Below are 19287 nucleotides of genomic sequence, written 5' to 3' on the forward strand. Positions count from 1 at the left end.
ATCTCCTCAGCCAGCGATTCTAGGCGTTCCCACATGATCTCATAACGAAAAATCTTCGGTTTCTGTCTTTCCCAGCTTTCTTTCTTAATCTCCAGCAAAAGTGGGCAATGGTCAGACCTCGATGAGATTAAATGGTGTAGGGTGGCCTCCCCAAACATATCTCTCCAATCTGTATTGGCCACAGCTCGATCAAGCCTGACCTTGACATTTGCATTACCGTCACGTCCACTATCAGACGTAAAAGGCAACCTAACGAAACCCAAATCGGTAAGATCACAATCTGCAAGAACTTCCCTGACGCTCGGGACGGGCACATCCAGAAAAGTACTCGTAGCCCCACATCGCCTCATTAAAATCGCCAATCACTAGCCATGTAGTCGATGCATCAAATCCCACATAACATGTCTGTTTTCTGTTCTAGGTTCACCATAAACAAATGTAATTCGAAACCAAGGCGAGGCTGCATCCTCTCTGACATGAACATCTATAAATCTTTTTGTGCTTTTCTATCAACGACACCTCAACCTCTTCACTCCAAAACAAGGCTAAACCACCACCAGTACCACTGCTATCCACCGCAATACAATTCTTGAGACCCAATCTCCACCTTAAATTTGCAACACGAGTACCACTTGTACGAGTTTCCGATAAAAACACCAACCTGGGACTTTTTGCTGTTACCAGAGCCACAAGCTCTTGAGCTGTCCGAGGGAGCCCCACCCCTCGGCAGTTCCAGCTCAAGGTATTCATTGCTCCTGACGGGCCTCACCGTGGGGTATACTCAAGTTACCAGCCTCCAAATTTTTACATTGCTTAGCCATACTCTCTAATGCCGACAAACTGAGTCTCTCACCTATATTGATTTCCATCTTACTTTGCTTGCCCTGTGATTTCGTCAACCAATGTGATCCCTCCACACAAGGCCAGGATAAAGGAAGTTGCACCTTGGTTCTGATGAACTTGTTATTGATACACCCCCTTGTAATGTTTTCAATCTTCATGGATGTCTCTGATTTGCCTCTGATTTCGTTTCCCCTGCTATCTTACAGAGGATGGAGATGCAGAGGGACCGAGGCAGAGGAAGCACCGTAACCGTGGGTGAAGAAAACGATGTCTGCGCCCAGCGCGATGCCCGGCCGTAGACGTCGTCATCCTTGTACGTCCTGACATCATAGTGCGGCAAGAACGTTGTTCCCTGTTTGCCGTAAACTTAGCGAGAGCAATAAGTGACTGATAACGTGTTAATAGTTGAAAGAGAGATAGGAGAGAATGAATCTGAGGATTCTCTTCATTGATTAAATGAACGGTTTGGTTACATATTTATACACGGTGAAAGAACATACCTAAAGGACCAGATGCCCCTTCAGAGGTTGGTCCTTCAGAGGTTGGCCCCTACGAGAGTTGGCCCTGCACGAAAGGGTCATAATTATCCACCTAATTGATCACTAATATAAAGTGTTTCACAACTTCTTTGTGAAGTTTTGGTATAGCTGTAGTACACGTCAGTGTGGAGGAAAATCAAGCCTTCTTTGGGGTCAACTTGTGAAGCTGATTGCTATGCTGTATAATTTATTGATCAATGATAGGTGTTACTTTATGTTAATATAATGCTCGATTGTAATGAAAGCGAGCGTGTCTTATTGTGTGCGCTGGCCTGATGGAATGTACAATTGTGACGCATTCGATCAGGATTTCATTCAGACAGGACCAGCGGCCTGGGATCCCGGAATTGGTCCCTTTGAAATGCCTAATGCCCCAGTGTTGGGTATGAGTTACCTTTGTTACCATTGTTGAGAGCACAAATTGATCGATGCGCTATCCGATGCACTCGTGATTGAAGTTCAAGTTGCCGTGAGATCTGAGATCTAGCAGCAAATTAGCACCTATCCATTTTGTTGAAATAATGGGCCTAGCCCATAAGTAATTTCAGAATTTCAAATAAATCTCAAAGGTCCATGTGGGTAAGAGGTGGAGTGGTGCAAGTCTTTAGTCCCACATTGCTAGTGGAGGGGAGGGATGATCAACTTAAATATGGAAATTGTCTCCACTCCTTCAAGCTATGTGTGTGGGGAGGGAAGGAGAGCTCCACGCGCGCTCGCTCGCTCGCCACGCCTCGCCGGGTGGGGCGAAGGGCGCGGGGCACCTGCGTGAATGGTCCGAAATCCGGTCCCTCGCCTTGCAGGGGCGCGGCTTCCTTTTGCCGTTTTATTTTTTGGTTACTTGGTCTTTAAGTCAGCGAGATATATGGAATTCTAACCGGTTTAGATCACGATCGCGACGTGAGAATCGTGGGCTCTCCTACATATGCGACCTACTGGCCTCTACCAAAAATAGATCTATTCGAGCTAGGGTTTTTGCCTCCTCTCGCTGCTGCGCCGCCACCGTAGTCTACTCCATCCCGATTGTCGGCGTGCACCGGCGATTGGGAGAGCAGGTCTCCGGAACCGTCATCTTCAGCGATCCTGCACTGGGAGAAGGCGAATAAGGTTTTTGGGAAGCGCTCTGCGCGACTGCTCGATCGCTTCCTCCGCTTCGTCAAGTTCTTCGTCGACTTCTTCACCACGGCTCGTCTACCTCTTCGTCGCTCGGGCGTCACTCGTCGTCGCGAACAACGTCAGGCTGCTGATCGTCGTCGCCTGCTGTACCCGGTAGTCGTCCAGGAGCCGGTCTTCATCAAGAAAGAAACGTACAATCTCTTATCTCAAATTATGTCTTCCATACTACCTATTATGATCTGTTGCAGTCTGATAGCACTAGATAGTATGGTAGAATGTGTGATTCTATTTGCAATGATAGACTTGTCTAGATCTTGCGTAGACATGTCTAGTTTAATCTGCTATCTGTTCATTGTATTCATGATTTATTTCTGGATTAAATTAAAACTAAAAGTGCTTATATATCCAACACATTTGAAAGCAGCATCGATTCAAATCATCTCGATTTATATACTCATCGCTTCCCTCGATGGTATCTATTCACATTAGCAATCAGCAGGTTGTGATTTCTTAATCGTAATACAGTTGCAATCTGTAGTTCTGTATCAACCTACTTTCTAAGCTTTTACTTCTGAATCATTTAATCACAATGAAAACTAGCCAGTTAGAAGGAGCAACTTAGGCACATGAAAGCCTAATCTAAGCATGCAAAAATATCTGTAACTTTAAATATGGCTGTAACCATGAGCAGATTAGTTCGATGTCACCCAAATAAGTACTAAGACAATGACATGCGGATTGCTAGGATTTCAGTGACCTGCGCAGTAAAGCCATCAAGTTAGTTATCAATTCGATTGAGAAATTTTTTGAAGCAGTGACACAAGGATACAAACGGCAGCATGGAATTGGAGTAGAGCAGTAGATCAATGCTGAAGATTGGGAGAGTTTTGCTGTAGAATCTTCTTCTTGTAGTAACAACTTTGAGGCTAGACGTCATCAGCATGCTGCCGCAATCAGCAGCGTTATTTCCCCAAACAACTTGCGCGCGTGCTTCTGAACGCCCTACTACAGGCCTCTACACCTACATCATCATTAATGAAGAGCTCATCTACATGTACAGAGGTGGAGGCAGAGAGTACGCAGGGGACGACGAGAGGATATAGATAGATGAGACGGGATGCCGTTGGATGAGGTATGGCCTACCTAGCTCCGCGAGTTGCCGTCCGATTGTACCTGTAGCGGCGTTGGCGGAGAGCTCACCGAACTGCGCCGCCTGGAGCATCGCCGCCCCGCTTCAATCTGCTCCCTTCGACCCTTCGCACGCCTCATGATCGAAGAGCCAAGAGGAACCGGAGGGGTAGGGCCGAGGCCTTGCCGGAAGCATCCCAAGGAGCGTCGCTGCTCGGGCTAGCGATGAGAACGGACGGAAACGGGCGGGAAAACTCCTTAATCGTGTCCTGTTCCATATTTTTTTATCGGGGATGGGAATGAGAGTGGAACAGCCGGGAGTAGGACGGGAAGCGGGATAAACGGTATACGAAAACAAACAAATGCGAGCGGAAATAAAATGGAAACGGGTGGGAACTGGGACCCTATGCCAGGATGACGCCTTTCAACTTCCAAAATCCAAATGCCAGCCACAGGCAACAGCAAATCAGCGCTAGGTCGCCAGCCACAGGCACTCAGGCAGGCCGCAAGCAACATCAAATAGCAAACCAACGCCAGCCACAGCCCACAGGCAGGCTGTAGGCAACAACAAAGGATGACAGGCAGGTAGTAGGCACTCAGGCAAACCAACAACAGCCACAGGCAACAGCAAGCTACAGGCAACGCCAAACCAACAACAGCCACCGCGCGGCATCCTTCTCCACTCCTCCTTCGGTCAGGAGGGACATGCGGCAGGGGGCTAGCCGGGGGCCGGCGACGGCGGGCGCACGCGTGCAAGTTGCGACGGCAGGGGCCAGCCAGGGGCCGACGGTGGCGGCTAGCGGGTGCACGCGCATGCGGCAGGGGGCTAGCTAGGGGCCGACAGCGGCGGGATGGATCGGGTGGGATGGGGAGTTGCGAGTTGCGGCAGTTGCCAGACGCTGAGACGCGGACGCAACGCAAGTTGGGGATCGGACTAGGTTGTTTGTTGGGCCTGTTGGGTTGGATTAGCCGATTGGGGTTTAGGGTTGGGGATTGAGGTAGTGGGCCTGTCCCGGTTAATTAAAAACAGGATGAATATGGAACCATCCCGGATTAAAATGGGATCCCGCAAATACAGGTGGGATACCCCTCAACCGTATACTATCCCGTTCTCGAGTACCCCTGTCGCATTTACCGTCCTGTTACCGGACCTTACCGTCCGTTTCCGTTTATCTCCATTTGGATAAATATGGTAAAACGGATGGACGGTAACGAGATTTTGTCCGTCCGTTTTCTTCGCTAGCTCGGGCTCTCCGCCGCGGCTGCCGCCTGAAAGCAACGGTGAGCTCTCGAGAAAGTTTGAGTAACCAGGCCCGATATCAATGGATCGAGCAGGCGCTAGTTGAGATCTGACGGCCGACGAAAAACGAGCGACGTGGCTCGACGAGTGCCCGAGAAACACCAGAGACCTTGACCAGGTTTCGTATATTAGAGATGACGACCATCATGGCAGCTTTTAGCAAGGGACTGTTTGCAGGCTTCAGGGGCCTAAATCAGGCCCAGTGGATGCAAATCATTCGCTCGCTAGGCCGTTACATGCAATAGGCCTGGTCTTGGGCCATGGAGTGCATGTGCAGGCTTTTTTTTCTTTTTAATTTTGTGACGAGTCTTTGTTTCATTGGTCAAAATCCGAGTGATTTGGTTCCGTGATTTCATTCGGAATTCCTTTCCTTTGTGTCCTATATGATTTCGGTTGTGAATTACTGTATCCAAGAAACACAGGAGTATATTGCTGTATCATTCACATTTTTGTTGTCCGGTGTTTTTAGTCCAATGACGTGTCATGTTCCTATTGGCTGAAAATGTGGGTGATTATTGGTTGTAAAATCATTCAGATGTTGTATATTTCTTCATCAGGAGCTTCCCCAGTCCCCAGACACCAAAAGGTACACAACTACCCATTCGACGGGGTGTTTTGGCTCCATTATGTGGATGCTATGTTTTTTGAATTTTGTTTTTCGTGATTTATAACGTGACGTGCGTCCTCTTTGGGCGTGTTTGTTTCAGCTGCTCTGTGAATCGCTTTTCTAAGAAGCTTGATGGCACAAGAATTCGCTGCCTCAGGAATCGCTAGCAGGAGAAGCAATGTGTTTGGCGTTCTCGATTTTTTTCACAAAGCCGCACCTGACGCTTCAGCCTCATCCCCGACACCGACGATTTCCCACATGCGGTGCTTCAACCTCGTTCCCGACGCCGCTTGCTTCCACCACGCCCTCCGCGCGGCGAGCTCCGCCAACGACGTGTGGAACCGCGGGGGAGTGCAAGGCTTGAGCAGCGGTCGGAGCTGGGGGCCACGCCAGGGAGCGGCGGCCAGAGCTGGGGGCCGCATGAGGGAGCGGAGGCGGCTGGAGCTGCCCAGGCGGAGGGGAGGTGGGTTGCGGAAGGGAGGGGAGGGGTGCGGAATCGTGGGATTTTCCCCGAAGTGACGGGAGGGTTGATTCTTTCGCGTAGTTATTTCGCTCGCTGGTGGAGAATTGATTCCCATGGAATCGAACCAGAATCAGAATCAGACCATTTGGGTGGTTTGATCGATTAAAATGACTAGAATTGTGCATAGAATCCTATCCAAACAAGCCCTTTAACAGGTGTACAGTGTAGTGTACTGCAAGCTCGCCAACCCAAACGGGCAAAGACAGTGGAAGCCGCGTCTCGCTCCCTGCAACTGCAACTGCAACGATGGCAGCAGCTGACTGGCTGATGAGGCATTTGCGACGGCGACAGCCACTCAACGCGATCGACGCGGCGGGCGGGTGGATCTCCAAACCCGGCCAGAGCACGGCAATGTACAAACGGAAGAAGGAGAGGAGCGGCAAAGCGGACGTACGTGCACTATCCGCAGCGGAACCCGCGGCGGCTCGCTCATCGTCGTCGTGGGCCTCCGTCCGTGCAGCAGCCGCCGGAGGCGGCGGCGGCGGCGGCGGCAAGGAAGGCCCGGCGGGGGCGACCTGAGAACACATGCGCGGCGGCGGCGACAGCGCCCGGCAACGGCATGTGTTCCCATCTCGCCCCTGCAGGAGCTCCCTTGCGTTCTTCCCTCGAAGGGCGGGACAGAGGAGAGCAATGGCGGAGGACCACACGCTATCGCCATCGATGTCCAGCCCAGCCTCTCCTTGTGGCCGGCGGCCGGCGATCGTACTGACAGAGATCTCCACGGACGCCAAGATTATATTGGCCGCGCGCTCTCTTGTTGTACTTCGTCGCGCGCTCGGCGCTTGCAGCTGACGCGCGCAGTACGCGTACTGCAGCCGTTGGGCACGGGGGTGCGAGTACAGCTTGTACTGCCAGAGTGCGTAGTAGTGTGCTGTCGCTAGCTAGCTTCCGACCGGGGTAGCCAAGGCCCAAGGGAAACTGGTGCCATCTCCTTCCGCCAGTGATGGCGACGATTAGTCTTGAGCGAATTCATGATCATTATCTGGGAAAAAAAAAGAGGAAATTATCCAAATGTTGAGTTCGAGAGGGTGGACAGGTTTTCCATGAAATAACCGAGCCAACTGCATTTCATCTCTCTCCATTTTTCACGAGGCTCATATTTCATTTCGTTAGGCTTTAATAAAAAAAAGTTTCTCCTCACATTTATGTGACACAAATTTATAATCATAAGTAAATACCCCCGCTTGTTAACGTGGAGGCCCAGCTGCCAACACCGGCACCTTATTTTGGGCTGTGATGCGCCATTCACCAAAAACAAAAAAATTATGTAATTTTCCGCCGGACGCGGCCCAACGCTTTGGCCAACCCCAATCTTTAACTCCCGCCGCGCCCGCCTTGTTCCTCTGGCTTACACCAATGCGCCCGCTCCCGGCGCCCGTGGCGTCCCGCCTGGCCGCCGTGCTTGCGGACCCGGCCGGCGTCCCGCTGCCCGTCTTCAACTCCCTCCTCTCCGCGCTCGCTGCCACCGCGGAGCCCTCACACGCGCACCTCCCGCTCCACCTCTTCCGCCACCTCCTCCTCCCGCGCCGCCGCCCCGACGCATTCACCCTCTCCGCCCTCACCTCCTCCCTCCCCTCCGGCGCCACCGCCGCCGCGGCGGAAGCCCTCCACGCCTTCGCCCTCCGCCTCGGCCTCCTCCACGCCGACCCCGTCCTGGCCAACTCCCTCATCCGGCTCTACCTCCGCCCTCCCGCCCCCCGCCCGGGCCTCGCGCGCCGCCTGTTCGACGAAATGCCCGCGCGCACCGCGTCCTCCTACAACACCCTCATCTCGCACTCGCACACGCCCGACGCCGCGGATGAGGGCGCGTGGGGCCTCGTCCGGCGGATGGTCGCGGATAGGTGCGCACCCGACCGGTTCACGGTCTCTGCCATGCTGCCCGCGTGCCCGTCCGCCCGCCGGGGCAGGGAGCTGCATTGCTACGCCGTGAGGGCTGGGATGTGTGGGGCGGGTGATTTCCATGTCAGCAGTGGCCTCGTGTCCATGTACTGCAGGGTCGGCCGCACGGACCTTGCGCACACAGTTCTCAACGGGATGGAGCGGAGGAACGTTGTTTCCTGGACCGCCATGGTGGGAGGGTACACGGAGAACGATATGTTTGAGGGTGCTGTGGAAGCATTCAGGGCAATGTGGCTGATTGATGGCATCCTACCAAATACGATTGCATTGATTAGTGTGCTCTCGGCCATTGAGGCGCTCTCAGCCTTAGCAGAGGGGAAGCAGGTGCATGGTTTCGCAGTGAGGATGGCGATGTATGGGGATGTGTCACTGAACAATGCTTTGATTGATACCTACGCGAAGTGTGGGGCCTTGCATTATGCAAGGCGGGTCTTTGAAGATACAAGCTGGTGCAAAGATGTGATCTCATGGGGTGCAATGATTTTGGGTTATGGCATTCATGGTATGGGTGTGGAAGCAGTTGATTTATTCAATCAGATGCTTGCCTCTGGGGTTAAACCTGATAGTATAGTTGGCCTGGGTGTTCTTTCAGCGTGTTGCCGTGCGGGCTTGGTGTTGAAGGGCCTTAACATATACAACTCCATAGTAAAGGATCATGGGGTTCAGCCCACTGAGGAGATGTGTGCATGCATTGTTGATTTACTTGGTCGATCTGGGCACCTTGACCATGCCTTGGACTTTATAAAGTCAATGAGTGTAGAACCAGGCCCTAGTGTTTGGGGAGCACTTTTGGATGCTTCTGTAACACACAGCAACAAAGAGATTCAAGATTTGGCCTCCAAGTCTCTTCTTAGACTGGGAGAAGGAAAACCATCAAATCTGGTTGCAGTTTCTAACGTAAATGCCTCTTCAAGAAGGTGGAATCTTGTTGAGCGAGTAAGGAGTACAATTAATCAGGGGTCATTGAAGAAGAAAACTGGTCGTAGTTGGGTAAATCAAACTTAAGTTAACAATGCTTTTTTGAGTGACTTATGGATGGCCTTTCAATGAGTGACTTATGGATGGCCTTTCAACACTTCTGATCTAAAGTGTACATTTTAGATGGCTGCTCCCTGGAAGGCGATTGCATCAGATCACGCACATTACTGGTCCAGGGTGTATTGAAGCTACAATATCAGATCTGCAATACTCCGTACTTGTATATTTATAGATGACACATCTACTGTTGGAGCCTTTAAACAACAAATATGCCTTCTATAGTGTCAAAGTTGTCCGCAATATCCACTCTTTCCATGTTCTCCAGGTAAATTTTTGCTTCTTATACGTCCATATTTTGAGATATAGAAAATATTTAATTGATTCATAATTTGGTGTTCTTCTCCATCCATGAAGCTAAATTATACATGTATAGTAGAACAAGGAAGCTTAAACGTACAAGAGGTTTCCCTAAGCTAGCAAGTTTATCTTATATCTGCAGTTCCTTAAACAATATGCTTAAATTTATATGTTGTCATCTCTAGAACAGACATCTATAATTAGATATTTTTAACAATTTCATAATTATGTTCTTGTTCCGTGAGGATTGTTTTCTTCTATCAATTTACTATGTTAGCATCCTTGCAGATTACCTTTACCAACTCCAGTGTAGTTTAGTTGCTTTCTTTGTTTCTGTTTATTGAATGTGTGTCCTATTCTCCTTTTTCTCTGGCGCACAAACTGAAATCAAAGCAACAGGAAAAAGTGTTTAGCTGCATGTTTGCAAAATGCACTGTCCGCTGGTAAAGTGGCTGATTGAATTTGGATGCGGGGTTGACCATGTGATTACTGATGTTAACTAGTTTATAGGCCCTACGATGAGTTAGGGCAGTAGAAAATGGTGAAGATTTGTGCCTAGTTGAACAATGCATAAACAACCAAGCTGCAACTTGAGAGTGCATGAGGCTAACTTTGTGTTCAGTTGCTTTTTAAAACCATTAGATTACTGTGAAACATTTATATCTTGATGTTCCAGCACCATTGACATGCCATACCTTGTATAAAGGCTTGTGACAACTTTCCATCTAGGTCTGTAACCTATCCCCTGACTCCTGACTGACTGACACCCGTATCTCAGTTTTATATGCTGATGTTTGACATGGCTTGCTGCATTCTTTCACAAGTACAGGATATGATTGAAGTGTGTTGCTTAGCCGAACTAACAATGATTGGATGATGCTTGTAAGAGATCTTGGTAATGGATTCACAAAAGTCAATCATATCATAAATGCTTGTGTGGCCTTGTCAGTTCCAACCTACTATTAGAACTTTTGACTTTGGCTGGATAACAATTAGTTGGCTGGTGAATAAACCTGATTCAAGCTTTGCTTGGCTGTGAATCTGCATATCTAGGTTGGACTAACATAAAGCAGGATAATTGTTGTTAAACCAGATTGAATGAAATCATAATGGAACTGCAAGAGAGCAAAAAATCAGATGCTTATATATCATGTTCTTACTATCAGCATCTGCATAAGTGGCAATACAAGCATGTGAAACATTTCCTCAAAGTGAAGGTGCGTGTTCTTTACTTCTTTGTTTGTGCAAACAAAAAGAAATATATTTTTTTATGGTCCATCCTAACTTGCACTTGCAATTGGTTTCCAGTATAGTGCCCTCACAAGAGCCATGATTATGAAATTTATTTTTTAACCTACATGTTTCAGTACAATTGTTTGTTGTCATGCATATGAAAATGAAATTCGAATACTGTGCATTCTCTTATCCTATTTGCTTGGTGACTTCTGTTCCCAAATTAATTTACTGCCAGAGGAAGGAAATGACACTCATATGTCTGATGTTGTGTTAAATTCCTTGGAGATAATATTTATATCTGGTTGTTAGTTCATTACAAGTTCTTTACTATTTTTAAATGGTGCCTATTACTTCAAGGTTGCCTAGTGTATTTTGACCAATCAACCAAGAAATAAACTTGCATGAACCGAGTCTCACATCCCATCTTGTAGTTTAATTATGTTTAACTTATACAACTAAAATGCCCCATGCTTTTGTATCATAAGTCTATCAGAATTAGGACTACTCTTTTTTTCCTTAAAAAATGTTCAGGAAGTTTTTTGGTGTAATACCACAGTAATGTTTGCATGAACATTCTGATCAGAAATAATATTGACCATAAGAATGAAGCATTATGCAGCATGTCAGGAAAAGGAGCTCTAGGTCTACCAGGCTCATAGGCTGCCAAGCTTGCTGGTGACATTTATTTTAGTGCATATCAACTCTACCTTATTAATGAAGACATTCCATTCAAATTAAATGTTGGATTCTGAAGATAAGATACTGGGTACTACAAAATGAATGCAACAAAATGGATTGTGAAAACCTCCCGTCCACTTTCAAATCTGAACAACTGCTTTTCTGATTTCTTCCACATACTACTCAATATTTAAATCCAAGCAATTGGTTCTGGATTCTAGAACACTCCGCTTGGAAGACAATTATTGTCAGTTTGACACACATTGTATAGTTGTGATTTGGCTCCTGGACCTTACAAAATCGCGTATATAAGCAAGAAATCATTTGGGGCGCTAAATAATACCTAGCGTGCATTACTGCATGTGGATTCCACTGTTAATTCTTAAAACACTTCTCACTTCATTTAATATTATTGGCAGCATAGATTCAACATATGACATTTACTAGTCTATATCTGTTAGTAGCACACTGTATATGCAAGTTAGTAAGAACATAGAACCATACTTAAATAAACTGTTCGGGCTCTTGGTTCAGGCTTCTTTGGTCTAACCGATAATTTACCAGTTGGACTATCGGTTCAGCAAAATAGAAAACGATATCATGTTTTGTGTCATAGGAGCCAGCGAAACCATTGGTGGTAAGCATGCTATCTTCCAAGTCCCGACTCCCATCCTGCAGGACTTTGGTTGTTTCCCTTGCCTCATTTCTTTTTACTGCTCACATGTATTATTCCATATACTACCTTGGACTATAGCATGTGATACATTTAAGCCAGCACTGTAGCAACATTCCTCTTTCTTTTTGTTTCCTTCAAAAAATATTGAGCTGGTGTCAGGATGGTGTAGGTTATCATGCTACCTTAGATGATCTTCTGTGGATTATGCTGTGCACTAATGTGCGTGCAACTGAGTATCACCATGAATGATTTGATCATCAGCATATTCGTATTCATGTGGTTCTGTAATTAAATTTATGTCTAATTATTTGTGCACTTAGTAGGGTAGAGATCTTGCGAACTTGGTCACTCTACTTGTATTAGAAATATATGATTATGTGCTTCTTACAGTAATACAGTTGTTCAATATACATTTTGATTATTCTTTGCTTGATATCAGTGGCTGATCAGCAGCTAAACTAATTTAAGTGGTGTAGTAGGTTAAGCCTGCAGCTTTTGTTTACTAAGAACTTCAAGGAATATGCCAATGTTATCTTGTAGACATCTTCAGCAAGTGCAATCTTGAAGTGATGTAACTAGAAATGCAGTGCATGGTCCATGATTAAAAGTGATAGAGGTGTATTGACAAATCTTTTGATTCCTTGAATGAAAAACTTGACTCCCTCATGTGGTGAAGTCTCCACGAGGAGTTTATGATTACTATACAGTGTCATGGTTTTCAGCCTGTGACTTAAAGTTGGACCAATGCCTATGTTCATTTATTAACCTTGATAGCATAGCTAAAGAAACATAAAGTATCACATCCAGAGGTAATACCTGTTACTACTGCAACTGTTTTCCTGCATTATAATCTCGTGGTCTATGTTTATTGTTGTTAGTTAGATTTCAAAGAGCAGATACAAGGATAATAAAGATACTGAATTGTGTAACTTCTTTATTGTGCATCAATCCCAGATAGCTGCTAGTGCTTGTGGAGGATAGGAAATATTCTGGTAATGGCTATAGTCCATGTAACTTCCTGGTACAAAATATTTCTCAACTCGTTTGATCCCCAACTGTTTGATAACACATGGTGGAATAGAAACAATCATAAGTATACCACTGTTAATTTTGTAAATTTTGCTGGATATGCAGGATGTATTTGTCCAAATCTTTGTTCAAAGGTCTCAAAGAAGTCCTTAACTAGAGATGTATTCGAAATACAACCTGTCCATTTATTTGTATTTCAGTTGCCATCACTTATCTAGCATTATGTAAGATGTGATGGGCAAATGATGACCAGCCATTCAGCATAGTTTGTTATGCACTATGCACCCATATGGCCCATACTGTATCCAGATAGAAGTTCCTAACAGCCTAACACTTGGTTTGCCCTAAAGCTCTGATACATGTGCTGTATATGATCCTTTACTTTCTTCTTGCATTAAGCATATTAGCCTCTAGGACCATAATTTGTAAAAGGCACATTTAGAATTCTCATAGAGCGACTCTTTCATGGTTTGAACTCTGAAATCTCTTGGTAAAAATTGTTAATTTTGGCATTTTGCGACTGTCTTTGGTGTGTGTCATTTTTCAGAGATCTAATAGTAATAATCATTTCAAGGGCATGGTGATCATGAAGGAAAACAACGCAACCCATAATTTGCAATCATTCTTCCAGGAATGAAAACAATGCAACCCATATTTCTTTAGTAACACTAGAGCAGCTAGCCTCATACAATGCATAGATCAAATTATACTTTTCTGTGAAAATTTGGTGCTGGTGGATAGTTTTAAGTGTGTGTTTCTGATACCGCTAAAGGGAAAAAAAAAATGCATCCTACATTGCTAATTTGCTATGACATCATGGAGTGGTATTTTTATCTTACCATTTATGCCTAGTAGTACAATTGTCATTGCTCAGTTCCCATTGTAGCACTTTAGGGCATAAAGCCCATAATGTTGTTTGATAAACGTAACAATGTTCTCACCGACAAGTTTGGCTATGATTCCAGGGATATTTGATGAACAGGCACATCATGGAAGTGGAAATAAGAAGTCAGATCGTCGTGTTGTCTCGAGAGCGAATCTATGGTCATATCTCAGTTGGTATCTCATGTGCCTCCTATGCAATGCTCGTGTCTGGCGTAAAGGGAGTTGATCTTTGCTCTGGTTCTGTCCATGAACAGCCTCGCCATGTGGATCCATCAGCCATTTCCTTATTCGATGAGCAGGCTTGTTCACTTTCAGAGGTGACAGCAGGTTTGGTCCTGCGACCCTTTCCAGAATATCATGACTCACTGGATTGAGATCTCACCATGATCGCGAGGACTCCCCCCGCCCCCCCCCCCCCCCCCCCCCCCCCCCCCCCCCCCCCCCCCCCCCCCCCCCCCCCAACTTCCCATGTTGTTGGTTAGGTCCTCGCGATCACATGCGCGCAGAGGCGTGTCATCTCGGAATTAAGCAAGCCCCCTGACTGGAACGGCTCGGGGCGCTGTAGCCTTTCGTCGGGGGATCGTTGTTGGTGTCGTGTCATAATTGTCCCCCCCGGTCTTTAGCAATGCCATGTGTAGGGCTGCTATATCCCTTTTGTAGGCGGTTCTCCCCGTCTTAAAAGATGGCGGCATGCTAATGGCATGATGATTAGCCATTAATACATGATTGCGAGGCTCCAACCGCACCGCTTCTAGCTCTCCGGGGCGCATTGTGTTATCCACTGGTGAGCTGTGCGTCCCTGCTTTGGTCTTGACTTGATATATAAATGTGTTCCTAATGCCGACTGATAAATTTGCTCATCATGTGGAACAGCGTAATTCTTGGGTGAGGTAGCAATAGGAAGATCAGTACTCTACATGCGGATCACTGCACCAGGTACGCGGTTTGCTGTTGGTGCTGTGGCCCTTTTTAACGGCCTGTTTGGGTAGCAGTGTTTTATTTTTCCGATGAAAAATAAAAATCAATCTCGTTGTTACGTACTACAGTCTATCTGGTGGTAACATATCGGCGCCATGTGGTGGTAGCTTGGTCTCGGCCGTTGCTCTCGTGGAAGTAATTGTTGATGTGGGACTTGACAGGGCACTGATAACCAGCCAATCATGGACTTGTTGTACCTCGCGCCATTAAGCCGGCCCGGCCGCTCCCCGCCCATGAAGATCTCACGTGGATGGGATCCACTGTCACTGTTGGATCCCAAGGTACGCGCCCCTCGCTCGCTCGCAGCCAATCAAGCTGCTCGTCCGAATGGGTGCACGGCCCCCCGTGGCCGTGCCCCTGCCGAGACGCCGGCTGACCGACGGCGTGCACGTCTTCTTTTTTCACCGTGGTCTGGTCGCTCCCTGGCGCGGCCCGGTGATTCTACCCCGGCGAGCGGGCGCGGCGAGCCGAGGGCTACTCCGCGCCTCGCGCCATGCCGGGGGTGGTCATGTGCCGGTCACATGGGCCGGGGGAGCTGCTGGCTGGCTGGCTGGCACGCGTCGGCGCCGTCGCTCTCCGGCCCTGGTGCTGCTGAGGGCGACGGCCGGGGGAGCGCTGGGGGGCCGCGGTGATTCGAATTTAATTGTTTCCCGGCGCGGGCCCCCTGGCGCGACTGGACGGATCGGGGTTCGGGGCCGTCGCTGTCGCGGCCAGCGAGATGGGTCGCCGCGCTCGCTGGACGGGACGGATACGCGCGGAGTGGGACTCCGGACATCGTCCCTGTCCCGCTTCTGGTGGCACGGCCGTGGGATGGCGCCGGGCTCTCCGCCCTCCCCGTCATCATTGCTTCCTCCTGTCCGTACGCGCTTGGCAGCACCCACTTCATCCATCCATGGTGGACGAGGCCCGTATTATCCGTATGGGTGACTACATGTTCGTACCATACGCGATACCGATCGACCCCTTTAAGTCTCGTTGTGCAAGGCTGGCTGGTTATGTACGATGGAATGGATGGGTCCTCGGCATCGATCACCCTGTGCTGTTGTTCCGATGGCGAGATGGCTGTAACATCCGGCGACTGCCAGGTGCCCAAGAACATGTAGGCCTCGTGGCAACCAACAGTCCGATGATCCGACGCGGGATGATTGGTGACAAGCAATGCGGACAGGTAAGTGGGAAGAGTTAAGGGCGCACAGCGGACCGCGCCGTGCATGAACGCAACCCGCCTTTCGGATCAGTGAAAAGGAATGTCTCGGGGAATCGCGCTATTGAGCCACCTGCAATGTTCGCGTCCCAATAGTTACCTGACAGTGTCCGCGCGCGCTCCTTACTTGACCCCTGTTTAAAGGTGAGGTGATCGGTACTATGCGAGATGATGTCTGGACTCACTCTCTCTTCTTTGGGATCTGGACCACATGGGGATGGGCTGGCCATGTTTGGCACAGTGAAAGTCGGATGCGGCGGAACAGCCTAGCCCAGGCCATGGATCTTGCCCTTGTACTCGCCACACGGCAGCATAGGATCCATCCATGCGCGCACAGTGCGCGTCGATCACTCGATCAGCTGCAAGATGTGTACGTGTGGCGTAGGATGCGGTGCGAGACGAGGTACCATGGATGGACCTGGGATACAGTACGACGTAGTACGAGTGTAAACCTAGCTAGCGGCATCAATGGGTGTGTACATAGTAGTGTATCCGGCGAGACCTACCCGTGTGTACGGACACTCCCACGTGACGAGCTTGTGCTTCCGAGAATCCGAGCACAGTGCGCGTGGCTGGCAGGTAGCCTTGTCGTGACAGTGGGTGAGGAACCTTCTGCAGTTGCTAGCAGGCAGCCAGGCAGGAAGCAGACCTCCGGCGAGGGCTTGTACAATACGAGGCTTCCGGTGGGGTGCAGTGCCTTGTGTCCGCAGGAGCCCATCCATCATCTACCCTCAACGTCACATCAAGAGTATATATATATGCACTCCCTCCGTCCCTTAATATTTATCAGCATGGAATGGGAAGCATGCTGTTCAAACTTTTTAAATTTGACTACATTTGTATAAGATATTAACAATATTTATATTTTAAATAAATTTATTATAAAAATAAATTTAACGATCTATATAATGATACTAATTATGTACCATAAATATTAATAATTATATATATATTTGGTCAAAGTTAATTACGTTTGAGAATGACCGATAAAAAGGGACAGAGGGAGTCATGGTGTCTCGTGCGGAAGAAACTTTTGTTTCCATGGCGGATTGCCACGGCTCCCGCCGGCGATGACCCTGCTTGTCCGAAGCAAACACCACTTGCACACCGTGCATTGTACGTGTGCCTTTGGCGGCGTCGTATGGAGATGGCGTGGTCGACATTGGCGTCCGGTCGCCGAAGCTCGCTCGCTGAGCTCCCCGGAGTCTCGCCGAATTGAATTCGCTACAGCTAAGGCGTTGATGTCCCGGAAAACGACGGTAGAATCGGCGATCCTTCCCGGCCGTGGCCACGGAAAGCGATCCGCCGAGAGATGGGAACAAGGGGAGCGGAGCGCCACTCTCTCCGGAGAGATCGTTTTCCCGTGGGCGTCCTGCGAGGGTCTACAGCCATAACGCCGTCGATAGCTAGGGGAGCGTCAATGCGTGATGTGTGGGTGACCTCTCTGCTGTGGTCAAGCTTCGTGCAGGTTCAGTTTCAGCACACGTTTAGTGTACTCAACGACGTACCCAAATAGGATGTGCTTTAGAGTCCGCTTGTGTTGCAAGCACGGGGAATTATTTCCCACATGCTTAGCATGCCATTAGGGGGGGGGGGGGGTACCAACAGCTTTTCCTTGAGGGATTTATAGAAGGAAAAAAGAAGGTTAATGACCCTCTTGGTCTTGAACAACCCATTCTCTCCCCCACGATGAAATCGACCAGAAGACTGTTACACTTATGCAAGTGCTATTGTACAAGGAGGGCATGCTACGGTGTTGGTGTGGTGGAAGTTGGAGTTTTAATCACTATATTTCGGGATGGGGAGGTGTTTTATGAAGATGTTGGTTTGCTTGAGCAATCCGGAAAGGCTTGGCGTTCATGGTTGGCTGGAGAAAGCTTGACATCTACATTTCAATTCTGAAATTGTCAATTAAAGTCGGGTAAGCTCTGAGTTTGGCTAATAATTAGTTAGTACATGTACTTTAAATAATATTTTGTATAAAAGGTTGGCGAACCATACTCATTCGAAAATGTAGAACCATTCCGTGTCCTTCATCCCGGGAATGTAGATTGTCCCTGTTCTAGCACGTTCTAGAAAAACAGCAACAGTTTTGTTGCCGACTTATCAAATCGTTTCAGCCTAGGAACTTGGTGACTGGCTGTCAAACCTCGAGGAGCTTTAAGATTCTTGGTAAATACAGTGTGAGAGGGTGGGAGCCAATTGGGGATAAGTAAAGTCTTAGATCTTAAACATAGTATTCGAGCTGGAGGTTATTAAAGCAAGTTAACCTTGAATAGTTCTCATATAGGTGAGATACATGATCTGCATTAAGCCACACTTTTGGATATTTTTTTGGGAAACATGTCCCATGTTCATTTCTCTTTCAAAAATTGTCAAGGGGTGAGAACATGTGTTTTCTAATTGATTTCCCACCATAAATGGTGACTAGTGTTGAAACTTATTCCCTGCCGTCCCAACTAATGTAAATTAGTCGACTTGAGGACAACTGCAATCCATGGATTCCAGTGCAATGATGTTGATATTCTTTCACTGCAACAAAGGTAGATTTAAAGTTCAGGCACCATCAAAAGGGCACATACCAACGAGTCTATTTGGGACCGGGTGTTCTACTTTGTTAAGCTTCGTTTCTCTTTTTAATGGATGGGCGGAACCCCTGCCACTCGTTCCAATAAAACCAAAAACAGCATATAGGCCCCATTTGCAATGGAGAAACATACATTGGTTCTTACCGTACGCAAAAATATCATATGAAATTCTTTCAGGAACTTATGCTCTATAACTCAATGGTCCCTTTTCTGCCAAAGTCACTAACTTTAATAATAACTTTTAACGATTCAACATATGCTAAACACACAAGCAATAAAATGAGCAGATGTGATACAAATCTCGCTAACTAGCTACAGTATGCTGCTTTTTCTAGATAATGACATGTATGCCACTCGATGCTCAAAATATGAAAAGATACTTTATTTTTAATCCTGCTTTATTGAGTATTACAGTAAAACTATAGATGAACTTTTGTTGCAGGATAGAGACAGACTAGCAGTTCGGACCAGTATACTTCAATCCTGCAAGATACTTTACAAAAGCTGTATTCGGTGATGGAGAATCAATCTTCAAATTCGTTTGTTATAGTTATGCAGCCCGAAGATTATAAACAAATTGATATGAATAATTGTTTATGTTTTCTTTGAGGTGAGGAAAACTATCTTGGAAACTCTGTTTTGTTTTTCTGTTTTCATAGAGTATGGAAACATAGTCCAAGCAGAATGAAAACCACAGCTTAATAAACTTGGAGCTGTTACTGCAAA

At 47.5% G+C, this 19287-nt stretch overlaps 1 protein-coding gene and 2 long non-coding RNA genes across 11 annotated transcripts; 2 read left to right on the plus strand and 1 right to left on the minus strand.

The window, feature by feature from the left end:
- Positions 1-328: 328 nt before the first annotated feature.
- On the minus strand, positions 329-6134 carry LOC117846179 (uncharacterized). The gene is made up of 2 exons (XR_004638243.2): positions 3639-6134; positions 329-3516 (listed from the first exon to the last, which is right to left on the minus strand). It is a non-coding gene; the product is annotated as an uncharacterized lncRNA (long non-coding RNA).
- Positions 6135-6681: 547 nt separating this feature from the next.
- Positions 6682-14200, plus strand: LOC117845773 (pentatricopeptide repeat-containing protein CRR2, chloroplastic). 7 transcript variants are annotated; one of them, XM_034726856.2, is made up of 3 exons: positions 6682-9255; positions 10341-10504; positions 13872-14200. In XM_034726856.2, the coding sequence occupies exon 1, from the start codon at positions 7290-7292 to the stop codon at positions 8955-8957; it is 1668 nt and encodes a 555-aa protein (XP_034582747.2). In that variant the 5' UTR covers positions 6682-7289; the 3' UTR covers positions 8958-9255; positions 10341-10504; positions 13872-14200. The 7 variants fall into 7 exon arrangements, with proteins under 7 accessions (XP_034582747.2, XP_034582737.2, XP_034582738.2 ...); XM_034726846.2 differs by having other exon boundaries at positions 10381-12898; XM_034726847.2 differs by having other exon boundaries at positions 10381-12869.
- A 55-nt stretch (positions 14201-14255) lies between these two features.
- Positions 14256-19286, plus strand: LOC117846625 (uncharacterized). Of its 3 annotated transcripts, none has more exons than XR_004638367.2 (4): positions 14256-14575; positions 14665-14727; positions 14838-17894; positions 19004-19286. It is a non-coding gene; the product is annotated as an uncharacterized lncRNA (long non-coding RNA). The 3 variants fall into 3 exon arrangements; XR_004638369.2 differs by having other exon boundaries at positions 14838-15050; XR_011897584.1 differs by lacking the exon at positions 19004-19286 and having other exon boundaries at positions 14838-18018.
- Position 19287: the final 1 nt, after the last annotated feature.

The sequence above is a fragment of the Setaria viridis genome, chromosome 2 (genome assembly GCF_005286985.2).
Source record: "Setaria viridis chromosome 2, Setaria_viridis_v4.0, whole genome shotgun sequence".
NCBI lineage: Eukaryota > Viridiplantae > Streptophyta > Magnoliopsida > Poales > Poaceae > Setaria > Setaria viridis.

Coding starts and splice junctions, on each gene's coding strand:
- LOC117845773 (XM_034726841.2), top strand. CDS start 7,290: ATGCGCCATTCACCAAAAACAAAAAAATTATGTAATTTTCCGCCGGAC.